We start from the raw sequence: 16852 nt of genomic DNA on the forward strand, positions 1-16852 counted from the left end.
CCCAGGCTGAAGGCAGGATGAGAAACTTCTGTTTGCAAGCAATTGGAAATGGGAACAAAACTCCCTTGGCCCAAACCCTCAGGCCCGGATTGAAACGCGGGTGACAGGACTTTCTGAGGCCCTGAGGACTCTGCATGGAGGTTCCCAGGGTTGGGGGTGGTCAGCATGGACAGGAAGGTTCCCCGGGGGCTCTGAGTGGTTGGAGAGGGTCCCCGGGGGCTCTACATGGACCAGGAGGCCTTAGGAGTGAAGCAGAAACACGAGGCAATGCCAGCCACCCGCCAACACAAGAGCAGTTTATAAGCTAGTGAACGCGGCTCCTCACTGGTTATTTTCAACAGATGCTTTGTAGGGACTGATCACTTAAACACGATGCATGGCTGTCTCTAGGGCAGGAGACGCCAGGCCACCCGAGATCGGGAGCTCAGGGGCCTCTCACAGGCTGTGTGCCCTGGGCCCCTGGGCCTCAGATTCCTTAACTGTAAAGCTGGGCAACAGTGGGCTCCACAGAGGATGAGTGTGGCAGTCAGCGGGCTGACTCAGGTAGACCACCCCGAACGCTGGTGCGCACGGCATCCTGCTGTTCCCCATCAGGCCTGCTCCTTTGCTCCTTTTCCGCGATGCTCCTAACCCTCAGGAGTCCCCTTTCCAGTCACTAAATGGGCCTGAGCTCACATGGGGAAAGTGGGGTCTTGCCCCAAGGACACTGGACACGCCTGCTGGTCACAGCCCCACCTGGACCCCAGATGTGTGGGGCTGAGGGCCCCGCGCCTGCCACCCTCCTACCTCGTGGAAGTCGGCATCCCGCGTGGCCGCCAGCTCGAAGCCCTGCTGGCTGCTCTCGTGCAGCAGGACGCGGCCCAGCAGCTGGTAGGCCGTCCGCACGTCGTTGCCGAAGAGCGTGGCCACGTGCTGCGTGGCGTTGCGCAGCGCCCGGGCCAGCCGCAGGGACCGCTCCCCGTCCATCTGCGTCTCGTTCCGGCTCAGCTTCTCGTTCTGGGTCAGGAAGCAAGCGCCACGTCGGCCCTGGGCCCTTCCCAGGACGCAGGGCCCGTTGCTTTCCAGTGGAAACCCCCTTCTCAGGAAAGAACTGTAAAAACCCCCAGACTCCCAGATGGCCATGGCACACAAAAGGAGGGTGTGTCAGGCTCAAAAGCACCTGGAGAAAGAGCCCAGGTGGACGAGGGACAGGGCAGGGTGCAGGCAGCTGTGGGCGGGGGGCCCAAACCCGGGGGCCCTGAGTCTGCAGACCCAGACGCGGGCTGAGATCTGGAAAGGGAGGCGGAGACGGCCTCCAAGGGCCGGCCTGGGCCCACGCGATCCCGGGGTCTGGACGCCAAGCACCCTCCCGCGTGTCCCCAGGGCGCAGCCTACCATGGCTTTGAGGTCGATGAAGGAGACGGTGGTGCAGTTAAAGAGCTCCGGGGGCAGCCAGCCCTTCTCCCCGCTGCAGTGCCGGACCGCGTTTCCTAGGAGCAGAGAAGGACCCGTCCAGCCTGAGAGCTGACTTGTGAACCAACCCCTGGCTGCCCAGGGCCCAGGGTGCTGCAGCCATGAAGCCGACACAGCTCTTCCCTCAGGTCTGGGGCCGTGCCCACATCTGCCCTACATTTGCAACCTTACAATTGACCTGGGCCGCTCAGTTACCGTGGGTGGGCAGCTGAGCAAGTCCGTGAAAGGATAAATCGGCTGGGTGGTCTCTGGAGCGCCCACCGTGTCCATGTGCACTGTGGGCCCGCCTGGACCCCGCCTGGGGCTGGCGCTCCCTGCGTCGTCTCACTGGACCTTCCAGGCCCCTGGAGGCGCGGGCGCAGGCATCACCCCCATCTTACCAAGAGACCCCACCCTCCCGCCGCGGTGCTCTTCACGTTTTCCTGTGCTCTTTCCAGGTTTTGCCGTTTACAATGGACGAAGAAGTTCTTATTACCCTGGCACTTTGGGTAAAGGAACTCTTTCAACACGGAACATCCAGTGAGCTCCGATGCCTTGGCCAGCCCTCCCGCGAGCCCCACACCATTGACTGTCCTGTCTGGAACGGATGCCACAGGCCACACCCCGTGGTACTTACCCACGGACCCTTTGGGGCACGGCACTGCGGCTGGCTGCCCGAACTTGGTCTGTGGCCACCATATGCCAGCCTCAAACGCTCTGGGGCATCCGTTGTAGATCACTGGGGACAGAGGGGAGGCGCTCAGCCTGGCACATGAGTGTGCGGTGCTCCCTGCACGCTCCTCCCGGAAGGGAGCCCAGCCCCACCGAGAACCGGACCCCGCACGCCTCCACCATGGGGGTGAGACTCAGGGAGGGGGACACAGGCTCTGACCCACGCTGCCTGGAGCACCAGCCATAGAAAGCCAGGCAGACACAACTGGATCACGAGGCTGTCAGGCGCCCCCCACGCCGCAGGAGAGCGCAGCGCACGCGTGCACACACACAGCCCCCCACGCCCCAGGAGAGCACAGCGCACGTGTGCACACACACACCCCCCCACGCCGCAGGAGAGCGCAGCGCACGCGTGCACACACACAGCACCCCCCCCAGAGGCAGACCCACAGTGCCCGTCCCTGCCACACGGCCCGAGCGGGTCGAGGGTGATGCAGACCTTCGCAGCCGAGGACGGTGACCTCGGCGAAAGGGTTGTCGCAGCGGTTGCACTGGCGTCCGATGACCCCGGGCTTGCAGCTGCACTGGCCGGTGTCCATGTCACAGACGCGGCTGTGGGAGCCATGCGGGAAGCAGTCACAGGGCAGGCAGGCGTCCTGCCCTGGGGGCCTGTAGTAATTCTCCTGCGGGAGCCAGAAACAGAGGCTGGACGTCAGTGCCGCAGAGGCCCCGCCCCTGGAGCACGTGTCCTGAGTGACGTCAGGGTTCCAGCCCGGCCGGCCGGCCTCACGGCTGCCGTCCACCCACGGCGTCCAGACGGACGGTGCCTGGGGCCCCCTCGCTGGACGGGGCAGGGGTGTCTTCACATCTCAGCAAGTGCTTACTGTGAGCCAGCTGCTGTCCTCAAGAGGATCAGAGACTCAGTGGCGATCTGTGCACGGGGGCACCAGGGTGGCAGATGGGAGCTTTGTGCTTTGTTTTTTTAAAGTGTAAGAAATTAGAAGCCGTCTGAACATCTGTCATCAGACAGGTCAGGGTGATGGTCAAGAACACAGGCTTCAGTTTTGGAAAGTCCTGGACTGACGCCCAGCTGGGTGGTTCACGGGCCACAGTGCCTTTGCCGGGCCACTCGGTCCCCCGAGGCCCACGGGTCGCCAGCTGGAAACTGGGACAGGCGGTGACTTGGGCAACTGGCAGCCCAGGACACAGTGACACAGGCTTCCGTGTCACACAGGGACACGGAACTGTCCCCTGGGGGTTCCAACCACACGTCCTCCAGGGCCTAGAGGGGACGCTACACGTGAGCAGCCACCCTGGGAGGGGACATGGATGTCACTGTCAACATTCATAGTTCTTTCTGCATTTGCAATAACTTTTTATGAAAAAAAAAAAAAAGAAAAACCTATGCACGTTTTCCCCAAGTACCCTCCTTCCCTCTGCCCTGCCCCCCACTGAGGCTACGACCCCATCCACCACCACGTGGCTTGCGTGCGTGGTCCTGCTCTGCGGGGCCCTCGTGATTCTTCAGACCCCAAGCAACACGCGGATGTCAGACAGCGCTGGGGCTGCAGAGAGCACCGTGAGGGCAGGGTCCCTTCCTGGGTCAGCAAGCTCAGCCAGCAGACTTCGCATCCCTCTGAGCAGCTACTGTTACAGACAGACCTTCCCTTTGGGATTCAAGTTACTGGCAGCTCACGGCGATTATTGACACAATATTCTGAAGGTACATGGTGTTTTCCAGGAGGCCAAGGGGGCCGGGTTTCCATGTGATTTGGGCTGAGAACAGGCCGTGCATGAGGGCGACAGGTATCCAAGGCGGGGGGAGTGGGCAACGCTTTCCACATTTATTTGTTTACATTTTTAAAAAATGTTTTATGTGGGCCATTTTTCAGTCTTTACTGAATTTGTTACAACATTGCTTCTGTTGTACGTTTTGGCTTTCTGGCCATGAGGCAGGCGGGATCTTAGTTCCCTGACCAGGGATTGAACCCACACCGCCTGCACTGAAAGGCTAAGTCTTAGCCACCGGAATGCCAGGAAAGTCCCGAGCCACCAGGAAAGTCCCTCATATTTTCAATGGGGGTCATTGTCGGGTGGTTCGATAAAAGACCAGAAAAACGGCCAACCGGGGAGAACCACGGCTGGTGCTGAAGATGAGCCAAACGCACAGAAATGTCTCAGCTTCCGATGACCCCGGGTGGGCTGAGCCAACAGGCCTGGGGTGCTGAGGGTGAACGCCGTGAACACCTAAGTCACGTGCTCTTGTCCAGGCAGGCGCGGTGCCCGCCCCTCCCTCCCCTGGGTCCCCACGGCCTGCGGGCCTCACCTTGCACTGGCACTGCCCGCTGGTCTTGTTGCAGTCGGCGTCGAAGCCTTTGCTGACCGCACAGTGGCAAGGCCCGCATACAGGGTTCCCCCACCAGCCTCGGGGGCACGGAAGGTCGATTCTGTTGGGACATCAGATAGTGGGTGGAAGGTACGTAACTGCCCTTTGTGGCACCAGAGGGATGTTGGCGGCCTGGGCCCCAACTGGCCTGGATCTGGGCGCCCCCCGCCCGAGTGGTCCGCTTCCCCCTGCTGCCTCCACGGAAGCCCTTAGCCTCTCACGTGCCAGGCCCAGCCTTCAGGGGCCCAGGTCTGGAAGACACTGGTGACACCCTGACCCAGGCTCCCGCGTCACACTGCCCAGCACCCCCCACCAGGACGCCTGGCCCACGGGGTGGGTGACAGCCACCCTCACGCCAGGCTAGCTCTCCGTGGCCCGGCGCCACCCAACACGCGTGCCCTTCAGGCTCCACAAAATGAAACCCTGCCCTACGTTTACTACCCTGGCTGACAGCTTTCCATCCGCCCGCCCACCAGCGTCAATCCCTCTTTCTCACCTGTTCACCTAACCAGCAATTATTAAGTACTGACTGTGTACACACTAGGGGAATACAAACGGCCGGGACAGGGGTGGGGCTCCAGTCTGGTGTTGACGGATCTGCATCGACGTTGGGGGGGACCCCTTCCCCCTGCCTCCTCAGCCCTGCACTACGGGCAACACCAGGCCTCAGGGATGCCACACGGCCTCCCAGCCGGTGCCCTGGCCTCTGGCTTCCACCTGCTTGAGCCACATTGCACCCCAGAGTCGGAGGCTCTCTGACACCCAGTCTTGATCCCCCCACGGCTTTCTGCGGGGCCCCCGTGGCCTCCACAAAGCTGAGCTCTGTTCCCAGTTTGCGGGCAGGCCCTCCACTCAGGCCTGGGAGTCTCCCCGGTCCAGAAGCTGCCTGGGACAGCATGTGCCAGCCCTGCCCGGGACTGGCTGACCCTCTGAGCTCCTTAGACAGGCCTCATGCCATCACTGCTCGCTGGCTCTGCCCTCTGGTGTCCCCCCCGGAACACCCCCTGGAGGTGCCCCTCCCTTCAGCCTCCCTGACTCCATCCCACCATCACCCGGCAGGCTGGGCAGCTCTGCTGTGCATTTGGGTGGAGACAAGCTCAGTAGGGGTTGGTGAGAGATGCCCGGTTGGATTCTCATTTATTTCACACCAAATTAAAAGACACGTCCTTGTTATCCAGAACCATATGTTGCTGTTCAGTCGCTTAGTTGTGTCTGACTCTGTGACTCCATGGACTGTAACCCGCCAGGCTCTTCTGTCCATGGGATTCTCCAGGCAAGAATACTGGAGTGGGCTGCCATCTCCTCCTCCAGGGGATCTTCCCGACCCAGGGATTGAACCCACATGTCCCGTGTCTCCTGCCTCGCAGGCAGATTCGTTACCACTGAGCCACCTGGGGAGGCTTTTAAACCCCGTAATGAAGCTATTGTAAACTCACCGAGTGGTGATGAAGGGGGAATCAGATGGAGGTGATCAAAAGGTACCTCGCCTACTTGGGGTTCAGTAACAGAGAGGAGAGAGCAGGTCGGGAGCGGGGGCAGCGCACGGGCCCGCCGGCGGGGGCGGCGCTCACCTGTTCTCGCAGTACTGCCCGTAGTGGCTGGACCCGCACTCGCACACGTAGCCGCGCGGGGAGTCGGGGCTGTGCACGCAGGCCGCCGCGTGCCTGCAGGGGTTCATGTGACACGCATCCACACACCTCTTCCCAAAGTACCCTGCGGGGACAGGCCAGTGTTACCCCACCCCAGGACACGCCTCTCACACCGCCGGTCCTTGTTCCGCGAGGGGGGATGGGTGGGGAGAGACCCTCTGCGTGAGCCTGTGTTTGCAATCTGCGGCTGCCCCAAGACCCCCTTTCCAGGCTGCTCTGCGGAGGAAAGCTGAAGAGGCCCTTGGAATCACAGGAAGCACGGACACTCAGGGGGTCCGACCTGGAAACACGGAGGAGAGGGCCTCCCAGGCTGCCTGGGGAGGGTGGGAGGCTGGGGGAGCTGACGGTACCAGCCAAGCATCACCTCGACAGTCAGAGGCGAGCACCCAACATGTTATTCTCAAGCGTGTGCCCTTCACTACCGCTCCCTCGTGTCAGTGTGCCCGGAGGGTACAGCGGGAGTGTCCCTGCCCCCAGGTGAAGAGACAGCACAGGGGCCCCTCCTCAGTTACGAAACACAGCTCCGGCACCACACACCGGCAGAGAGCTGCTGGGGGACCAGCGCCCGGCTCGGCGTGCGGGGCGGGTTAAAGCACAGAAGGCGCCGCCCCCCGCGGCCGGCAGGTGCCCACCTCTGTCACAGACGCAGGCGTAGCCGCCCCAGGTGTTGCGGCAATGGCTGTGGGGAGGGCAGGGGCCGGAGGAGCAGGGGTCCTCCACCTCACAGCCGTCCTTCACCCTGACCTTGAGGGCGTCGTTCATGTTCAGCGTGGCGATGTTGGTGGCCGTCTCCCCCATTCTCACTCCCTGCGTTTCAGAAAGGGGGGCCCAGAGTCAGTCCCTCGGGGCTGGAGGAATCCCCAAAAGGGAGCCAGGGGTCCCTTATTGCAAAAGTGAGGCCAGGATGCACGCACTGCCGCCCCTCCCCAGGTGTGGACCCCAGGACGGGGTTCAGGCCATCTGGGATGGAGACGGACTAATTCCATGTTCTGATAATTCCATGGTGAGGGTCACGGAGGAAGCAGGAAGCAGAACAGCTGCTGGAGACGGAGGGCAGGGCGGCTCCTGGGAGAAGCGGGGGGCTGTGCAGAGGGTGTCCGGAGTCGAGGCACCGTGCAAAGCACCATGGGGCCAGATCACGGAGGCGCAAGAGTGCAGGGCAGGCACGAAGGACTGTCGCCCGCAGTGGGAGGCTGGGGGCGGGTGGACATGAGCGGAACATCGTTATGAACGGCTCCCTCAGGCTGCTGCCAGCACACCTGGTCTAGGGGATGGGCGTGGGGCCCGTCCAGGTGAGGATGGGGGCTGCTGCAGGCGGCCAGAGGGAGGCTCTGGATGGGACATGAAGGCAGGGCTGCAGGTGGACGAGGGGGTGGCTGGGAGGGCGGTGCAGAACTCGAGGGGAGGCAGGGAAGAGGGGGGCCGTAAGTGGGAAACACGATGTGTTCAAGTTGGGTGGGCGATTAGACAAGTGAACTCGTTTGCTGAAAACCAGCAGGACGATCATGACACCCACGGCGGTGCCGGCCGCCCTGAGCCCGCCGTGGAGGCCCAGGGTGGGGGTCGGGGAGGGTGCGCACGCGGGGTACCTGCATGCAGCCCTGGAAGCCGCGACGCACGGACACCTTGTCTTCAGACACGCCCCCCACGATGAGGCTCCTCATCCGCAGCCCGGGAAGCTGGTTCCCGATCTGCACCGTGTCCTGTGCAAAGAGAGGGGCTGGGCCACCGCCTGCAGACACCTAGCTAGGAAGCGCGCGCTCAGAGACTGCAACCCAGCCACGCCGGGCGCTCCCCTCAGCCTGGGGGCCGTCCCTGCCTCACACAGGGGGCCACGCAGCCATTTCCGTGGAGACCACAGCTGTTCGTGCATGAGATGGCGGGGTGCGGGAACCAGCCGGGGGACACGTGTCTGTGTCCCAACCCGGCCAAGGTGGACGGCTGGGGGAACATGGGCCACCCTCCCACTTGTCATGGGCACCGCCAATGAGCCACTGCATAAGAAAGTTCGATAAACTAAAAAAAAGTAAAACCCGTCCATGGTGGCAGGAACCTAAGGAAGTCTCAGCCGGATCCTCAAGCTCAGAACACAGCAGCTATTCACTCCGAGAGCCAGGTGCGGGAAGAGCCTGGACTCCAAGAGCTCTTAGGAAGCACAGGGAAGCCCCTCCAGTGTGTGGGGGTCCCCTGACATGCCTCCGGTCACCTGGCTCACACCCTGCAGATCCAGCGTTCTCTGAGTCACCTGCCTGGCATGCCACCTGCCCAGCTGCAACAGGTGTGTCTCTCCGGGGGCCCACAGCCCCTCCGGCACCTCGGTCATGTGCCCCCACCAGATCCATCTGTGTACCCCAGACGCACAGCACAGAACGGCTGTGGCTCAAGCCAGCTTTGCTACAAGAAACCGTCTAGGCAGGGATGAGGTGCAGGCTCCCGGGACCCCAGCAGAAGGAGGAACATCGGACCCGAGTTCAGGGGAGCCCAGAAAGCACTCCTCCAAATCCACAAGCATCTGGCACCTGGCGGGGTCCCCCTGCATTCCCGCAGGCCCACTCACCTGGTCCATGCCATAGTCCAGGGTCATGACAGCCAGGTACTTGATGTCTTTGCCCTCCGTGGCGCTCTTCAGTTCTATCAGCAGGTGGTGCCACTCCCCGTCGGTCACGCGTGACCTGGACAGCTGCATGGACACCACGTCCGAGGCGCCGTGGGACACCTCGAACTGGACGTGGTTGTTCAGGATCTGCAGGACGGGAAGAGCTCCACTGGGGACTGAGGCAGTGATGACAAGATACAAACCACATCGCAGTCACTTAAGGAACAAAGCCATGCAGACAGACTCACCGTGGGGCACCGAGTTAAAGATGAACATAAAAATTGGGCAAAGTCTAATTTGCTGTTGCCTGTCACATGTTCCAGAATCACATGCTTTCTTCTATGATAAAGTGAAGTGAAGTGAAAGTCACTCAGTCGTGCCCGACTCTTTGCGACCCTAATTCTCCAGGCCAGAATACTGGAGTGGGTAGCCATTCCCTTCTCCAGGGGATCCTTCCAACCCAGGGATCGAACCCAGGTCTCCTGCATTGCAGGCAGATTCTTTACCAACTGAGCTGTGAGGGAAGCCCAAGAATACTGGAGTGGGTAGCCTATCCCTTCTCCAGCAGATCTTCCCGACCCAGGAATCAAACCAGGGTCTCCTGCATTGCAGGCGAATTCTTTACCAGCTGAGCCACCAGGGAAGCCCCTCTTATATGGTAAGAAGCGTCAAATATTGGCAGAGATCAAGTAAGACGAAGCCCCCTGGACTTAGGTATCGGAACAATCACAGGTTCTGTTGACTATTGGGCTCTTATTTTTGGATGTAAATGTTTCATTTTATGGGACAAGATTCAGGCCACCATGTTCAAATATATGTATGAAAAGACAGAAGTCAGCGTGGTAACCGGCCTAAGACGTTCGTGTTTTGAGAGAACGTAGCTGGGGCAACGCTGAGATCATGGTTCCCTTTCTCCAGTGAAGGACTGGGCAGTTTGGACCAGCCCGCCTCCTGAGCACACCCAGGAAAATGAGGCAGAATCTTAACGCACGGCTGTCCAAGGCACCAGAGTGACCCAAGGCACTGCAAGTCACAGAAGCACAGCCAGGCAGAGGGTGGGGGTCTGCAGGGACGCGCTCGGCCCTGCCGCACGGCTGCCAGACGGCTCTGGGAGGAACCGATGAGGCTGAGAGCTGTGCGAAGCTTTCTTGGCTTGTGTGGCTGGGAGGAGAGGAAGTGGAATTCTGAGCCTGCCCAGGGTGAGGGCTGCAACCAGAAGCAAACACAGGGTATAATGACACCACCATCCTCGTTTCAAACTGCCTCTTGCTTGTCAACATGATGTCCAGTATTCAATCAAAAATAACCAAGAACGCCAGGAGAGAGGACGGTGTCTTAAAACAGACTCTTGGGAATCCAGATGAGAGAACCATCAGACACAGACGTGAAAACAGTAATGGGAACCACAGAGCTTTCAAGGAGACTGATTCAGGTACCAGTAGACTTATTTCTGGATATAATTATTCCTTGTTTCATGAGATAAGACTCAAGCTACCATGTTTAAATACTTTAAGATTGTAAATCAACTACACTTCCAAAAATACATGTTAGAAATCTAAAAACACAGTGTTGTAACGAACCTAACTTCAAATTACATACAGAGCATATTAAAAAAAAAAAACACTGTTAGTGCACTGCTGAATATAAGGAACCTGAAATACGAGGAAACAGAAATGTTGAAAGGAGAAAGATAGAAAAAGATACATCACAGAAACACCAACAAAAGCTAAGCACAGCTATATTAACAGGAGACAAAGTATATTCTAAGGCAAAAATAATTATGAAAATAAAGAGGATTTTCATCGTGATAACAGAGTCAATATTCCAGAAAGATAAAACAATCCTAAAATTGTATGCACCTAATAACATTGCCTAATCACATCACCCAGAGCCAGACATTCTAGAAAGCGAAGTCACATGGGCCTCAGGAAGCCCTGCTGCTAATAAAGCTAGCGGATGCGATGGAATTCCAGCAGAACTACTCAAAACCCTAAAGCGTGATGCCATCAAGGTGTTGCATTCAATGTGTCAGCAAATCTGCAAGACCCTGCAGTGGCCACAGGACTGGGAAAGACCAGTCCTCACCCCAGTTCCCAAGGAGGGCAGTATTGAACACTGGACACTTACACTCATCTCCCACGCTAGTGAGGTCACGCTTAAAATCCTGCATGCTAGGCTTCAGCCTTATGTGAACCAAGAACTTCCAAGCTGGGTTTAGAAAAGGAAGAGGAACCAGAGCTCAGACTGCCAACATTCACTGGATTATAGAGAAAGCTAGGGAGTTCCAGAAAAACATCTACCTCTGTTTCATCGACTGCACTAAAGCCTTTGACTGTGTGGATCACAACAAACTGGAAAGCTCTTAAAGAGACGGGAATACCAGACCATCTTACCTGCCTCCTGACAAACAACAGAACCCTGTGTGGAACAACTGACTGGTTCAAGATTGAGAAAGGAGCACCACAGTCCCGTCTGCTCCCACCCTGTTTGTTTAACCTCCATGCTGAGCACATCGTGAGAAATGCCGGGCTGGGTGAGTAACAAGCTGGAATCAAGATAGGCAGGAGAAACATCAACCTCAGACATGCTGACGATACCATGCTAATGGTAGAAAGTGAAGAGGAACTGAAGAGCCTCTTGATGAGGGTGAAGGAGGAGAGAGAAAAAGCCAGCTTAATACTAAATATTGAAAAAACTAAGATCATGGCATCCGGCCCCATTAGTTCACGGCAAACAGAAGGGGAAAAGGTGGAAGCAGTGACAGATTTCCTCTTGTCTCTAAACTCACTGTGGATGGTGACTGCAGCCATGAAATCAGAAGACGACTGTTTCTTGGCAGGAAAGCGATGACAAACCTAGGCAGTGTGTTGGAAAGCAGAGACGTTACTCTGCCGACAAAGGTCCATCTAGTCAAGGCTAAGGTCTTCTAGCGGTCACATACGGCTGTGAGAGCTGGACCATAAAGAAGGCAAAATGCCAAAGAATTGATGCCTTCGAACCACGGTGCTGGAGAAGACTCCTGAGAGTCCCCTGGACAGCAGGGAGATCAAACCAACCTTAAGGGAAATCAACCCTGAATACCGGTTGGAAGGACTGATGCTGAAGCTGAAACTCCAGTATCTTGGCCATCTGATGCGAACAGCTGGTTCACTGGAAAGGTCCCTGATGCTGGGAAAGACTGAGGGCAGGAGAAGAGGGCATCAGAGGATGAGATGGCTGGATGGCATCGCCGAGGCAACGGAAGTAAGCTTGGGCAAACCTCGGGAGATGGTGAGGGACAGGGAGCCGGGTGGGCTGCAGTCCATGAGGTCACAAAGAGTCGGACATGACTGGGCAACTGAACAGCGACAACCAGAACAACAACGGAGCCTGCAGATCCACAAAGCAGGAGCGGACAGGTCCAGAGGGGCTGAGAGATGAGCCACAGTCGAGGCTGGAGATTAACTCACCTCTCTCAGCAACTGAGTAAACTCCCTAAAGCAATAAGGACAGAAAAAATGTGAACGCGCCATGAACATACGCCACCTACTTGACAGACAGAACGCTACAGAACTCGACTGCGGTGAACACATGTTTTTTTCAAGCATAGGTAGAACATCGACAAAAATCACCAAATGCGGGGCTCACAAGCAAGTCTCAGCACATCTCAAAGGTCCGAAATCACACGGCGAACGTTCTCTGTCCTGCGGTTACGCTGGAAACAATAACAAAACGGCTAAAAACGCCACCTGTCTGCTAACTGAGAGAGCTGCTTACCAATACCCGAAGGGCCAAAGAAGAAATCTTGACGGAAAACAGAAAATGTGTTTAGCTGATTATAAAGACAACGCAGCTAGTAATGTGTTTCACTTTTCAGTCTTAACTGAGAGTCAACGGAAGAAGGCAGTTTTTCACCTTTTTATATTTCGTTTCCCTTCGTTTCGCAGAAGCCCCAGTCAACTCATTAAACTTGCCCTGCCATTCTCTCTCGCTGTCCTCGCTAACAAAGCCCCGAAGCCAGCAGCTCCACGATGAAATGACGTACCACCACAAACAAAAGCAGCGCCTGCAGAATGATCCCAGGGCACTGGGAGTAGCTGCTTGCCACCTGAGGTCTGTCGCCGGATTTAGGAGAGCATTTAGCAGCAGCCAGGTGATTCCCACTTGACAATGGAGGTGGATTTAGGGCGCCTAAGAGCAATCAGCCAAATTGTTCCGGCTGCAGGACGACTCTGTGCCTTGTCTGGGCTGCTGCGGAGGCTGGGAACACCACGGAGACCGCCCCCAGAGCACACGGGCCGCGGGGGGCCTGCATTCCACAAGCGTCGTGTGGAAACAGCCCAGAGTAGTCTGTAATCCCCAGCTGACCAGCCTTTGGGAACGGCCCTGGGGCGGCCTTCTGGGTGGCCTCCGGGGTCTGGAAGATCCCCCTGCCGCCCCGAGGTCACCACGTTTGCCACCCAGGCTTCCACAGGGAGGCGCTGGCCACGGTTCCTGGCAGAAACCCTTCATGTTTGAATCAGCTACTCATACCTTAATTACTCAGACAATACAGGAGTTCGTGGCTTTGGGTGTTGTTCCATTGAGAGCGTACTTTTTTCCGACGGAGACCCCATTGCCAATGACAGCCTGCGAGCGCCCACTCGTCACCTGAATCAGCCAATTTAATTTGTTCCAACGGTAAAACCACCACAGAGGGAAACCCCATCCCCGGGCAGAGGAGTGCCCGCCGTGTTCCGGCCCAGAGCTGGCATCTGGGGCCGCCTGGTAAACCCATACAATTCCTGGTTAATACGGGAAAAACAATGGTGGCCGTGATTACCCGGGAGGCACACACTGCACCTTCAGTGCGACCTGAACGCGCCTGCGCGGGAGACGCACCTGAGCAGAGACCGGGGGAGGGGACAGGGAGGCGTGAGAGGCGGGTGGGGGTGGGGCAGGTGGGAGAAGAGAAGGGGCTCCCCCTGGGCTCCGCGCCCCCAGCCCCCGCCCAGCAGGGTTGACAGGCTGACTGATCTGGTGCTGGGCGCTGGGTGGTCACATTCTCCTGGTCCTTCAGCGGCGTGGGCAGAGAGAACTGACCAGGCGCCCCTCGAGGGCAGTGGGAAGGCCCGGCTTCAGGGCGGACGGCCCGAGCCTCTGGTCGCCTCACGTGGGTGTACAGCTGTCCTGCAGGCGCCCGGGGTGGGACGGGGCTCCCACTCACCTGGAGATGGAGCCGGGAGGACACGCCCGCCGTGGCCTCCATCAGCACGCCGTCCTCCTTCCTGGTCCGGAACATGAGCCCCAGGTACCAGGGCACGGAGATGATGATGTCCAGGTCGCTCCAGGACACGACGCTCTCCCCGCTGAAGCGCTGGGGGTGGGGCATGACTGTGGACACAGACACAGGCTCCCCGCATCAGACGGCCCCTGAGAGTCTGGCCCCTGAGAGTCCGTTTCAGCAGCAGAGGGCGGGACAGGGCCCCAGGGAGCAGGAGGGGAGAAACCCTGGGCCTTTCTTATTTTAATGCAGAACTGACCTCAGACTTCTACTTTAGAGCACTCGCCCTCTGAGCCCAGGAACTCTGGGCCCTGCAGAAACCTCCTCTCACCCCCCAGGACACAGGCCACCCTCCTGGACAGTGAGGCTCAGGCCTGGGGCTTCTCAAGCAGGCCCGTGTAAGGGAAGGGGCTTGCAGGCAGAACGGGACAGCCCAGGACCCTTGGGCTCAGTGGGGGCCCCTGAGAGCCTAGTCTACCTGCCCCCCTCCCCCAACACACACCTGACGCTGAGCCCACCCCGGTTCGTCTCTGCCTCCAGACAGACCAGTGGGCGGGGTGACGCTGAGCCCACCCAGCTTCATCTCTGCCTCCAGACAGACAGACCGGTGGGCGGGGTGACGCTGAGCCCACCCCGCTTCATCTCTGCCTCCAGACCCCTGCGTATCACAGGCTTCAGGGCCGCTCCCCGAGCCTCAGCCCAGGTCCCCAGGTGGGCCCGTGGCCATCCCCACGAGGTTGGGCAGCACGGGGCATGCCAGACGGGGGCGGCCTCGGGGGGCCACTGAGCCCCGTGGGCACCAGCATCTGGTTCCTGTTCTCAGGAACCCAGCCCTGGCAGCTGTTTGCTCTGGCACAGTCGGAGCCAGGCTCCCAGCCTCCATAACAGGAACTCCGAGGGCAGGCGGCCCGATGGTGCTGTGTCCCCCAGGGGCCTCTGCCCCTCCCGCGACCCCAGCTTCCTGCACGCGGCGTTCAGCTGGGGCTGGACCTAACCTGGCCACGGGGCCTGCACGGGCCGTGCCCACCTGCTACACGGAAAGCAGACCTTTGGGGCCTTGAAAGGCTTTGTGCCTCGTGACACAAAGCAGGGGGCCCTGACCAGTGACCGCGTCCCGGACAAGGACTGCGGTCGTAACACGACACCTCGGCTCCCACGTCACGCGTCTCAGCTCCGTCGCTGTGGCCCTGAGCAGGGTGGGCCGCCCGGCACAGGTGGGCTGCCCGCTAGCTCCACCCTCTCGCCCGCGCTGTGAACTCTGCTCCCCTTGAGAACCTCCTATCACGGGGCCCGCCCACTTCTGCTCATCACCTCCTTAAGGGAATCTCAGGGAAGCCGTGGTCCCCACGCCCGCAAACAGCCACAGGAGATCCCGAGCCCATCCCTCGGGGCCTGCAGGCTGGGGTGAGGAGCGTCTGCCTTCTACGGAGAGGCTGTGGGTTGGGGGCCAGCGGGCGGCCACAGGCAGGACTTCCCCAGGCCATCAACTTGCTAACGGGCTCCGGGCAGCTCCAAACCTGGCGTGCTGCAGTCCACGGGGTTGCAAAGAGTCGCACGTAATTGAGCAACTGGACAACACCAACAACACCTCCAGGCAGACCCAGGGAGAGGGTCCAAGCTGGTGTGGCCTCCGCCTGCCCCTTTGGGCCCCTTGACTGTAAGGCAGACCCAGGGAGAGGGTCCAAGCTGGTGTGGCCTCCGTCTGCCCCTTTGGGCCCCTTTACTGTAAGGCAGACCCAGGGAGAGGGTCCAAGCTGGTGTGGCCTCCGTCTGCCCCTTTGGGCCCCTTGACTGTAAGGCAGACCCAGGGAGAGGGTCCAAGCTGGTGTGGCCTCCGTCTGCCCCTTTGGGCCCCTTTACTGTAAGGCAGACCCAGGGAGAGGGTCCAAGCTGGTGTGGCCTCCGTCTGCCCCTTTGGGCCCCTTTACTGTAAGGCAGACCCAGGGAGAGGGTCCAAGCTGGTCTGGCCTCCGTCTGCCCCTTTGGGCCCCTTGACTGTAAGGCAGACCCAGGGAGAGGGTCCAAGCTGGTCTGGCCTCCGTCTGCCCCTTTGGGCCCCTTGACTGTAAGGCAGACCCAGGGAGAGGGTCCAAGCTGATCTGGCCTCCGTCTGCCCCTTTGGGCCCCTTGACTGTAAGGCAGACCCAGGGAGAGGGTCCAAGCTGGTCTGGCCTCCGTCTGCCCCTTTGGGCCCCTTGACTGTAAGGCAGACCCAGGGAGAGGGTCCAAGCTGGTCTGGCCTCCGTCTGCCCCTTTGGGCCCCTTGACTGTAAGGCAGACCCAGGGAGAGGGTCCAAGCTGGTCTGGCCTCCGTCTGCCCCTTTGGGCCCCTTGACTGTAAGGCAGACCCAGGGAGAGGGTCCAAGCTGGTCTGGCCTCCGTCTGCCCCTTTGGGCCCCTTGACTGTAAGGCAGACCCAGGGAGAGGGTCCAAGCTGGTCTGGCCTCCGTCTGCCCCTTTGGGCCCCTTGACTGTAAGGCAGACCCAGGGAGAGGGTCCAAGCTGGTCTGGCCTCCGTCTGCCCCTTTGGGCCCCTTGACTGTAAGGCAGACCCAGGGAGAGGGTCCAAGCTGGTGTGGCCTCCGTCTGCCCCTTTGGGCCCCTTGACTGTAAGGCAGACCCAGGGAGAGGGTCCAAGCTGGTGTGGCCTCCGCCTGCCCCTTTAGGCCCCTCGACTGTAAGGAGCGTCAGTGGTTTTAAATCACTGCTCTTATTTAACACCATGTTGCCTCAAAATGAACGAGTCATTTAAAACCTGCCAGTTTCTACAACAGCAGGGGTGGGGTCTGGGGGGGAGGCCCAGGCTTTGATGCCCACGAAGTGTGCGGTCCGGTGGGGAGGCGGCCAGCTGGCAGAGCCCCGGGGTGGTGAGAAGG

The 16852-nt window shown here is 59.4% G+C and overlaps 1 protein-coding gene across 2 annotated transcripts in view; it reads right to left on the bottom strand.

Moving 5' to 3' along the window:
- Positions 1 to 16852, bottom strand: part of CELSR1 (cadherin EGF LAG seven-pass G-type receptor 1) — a 145957-nt gene that overhangs the window by 27397 nt on the left and 101708 nt on the right. For both annotated transcript variants that reach the window (XM_070790585.1, XM_019959994.2), the window contains exons 9-18: positions 13920 to 14086; positions 8696 to 8881; positions 7728 to 7841; positions 6771 to 6945; positions 6061 to 6202; positions 4430 to 4550; positions 2603 to 2786; positions 2069 to 2170; positions 1375 to 1469; positions 787 to 996 (exon numbers count right to left, since the gene is read on the bottom strand). In XM_070790585.1, the coding sequence (XP_070646686.1) occupies positions 787 to 996; positions 1375 to 1469; positions 2069 to 2170; positions 2603 to 2786; positions 4430 to 4550; positions 6061 to 6202; positions 6771 to 6945; positions 7728 to 7841; positions 8696 to 8881; positions 13920 to 14086 (1496 nt within the window). The remainder of the gene's footprint in view (positions 1 to 786; positions 997 to 1374; positions 1470 to 2068; positions 2171 to 2602; positions 2787 to 4429; positions 4551 to 6060; positions 6203 to 6770; positions 6946 to 7727; positions 7842 to 8695; positions 8882 to 13919; positions 14087 to 16852) is intronic.

This window comes from Bos indicus, chromosome 5 (genome assembly GCF_029378745.1).
Source record: "Bos indicus isolate NIAB-ARS_2022 breed Sahiwal x Tharparkar chromosome 5, NIAB-ARS_B.indTharparkar_mat_pri_1.0, whole genome shotgun sequence".
Lineage (NCBI taxonomy): Eukaryota > Metazoa > Chordata > Mammalia > Artiodactyla > Bovidae > Bos > Bos indicus.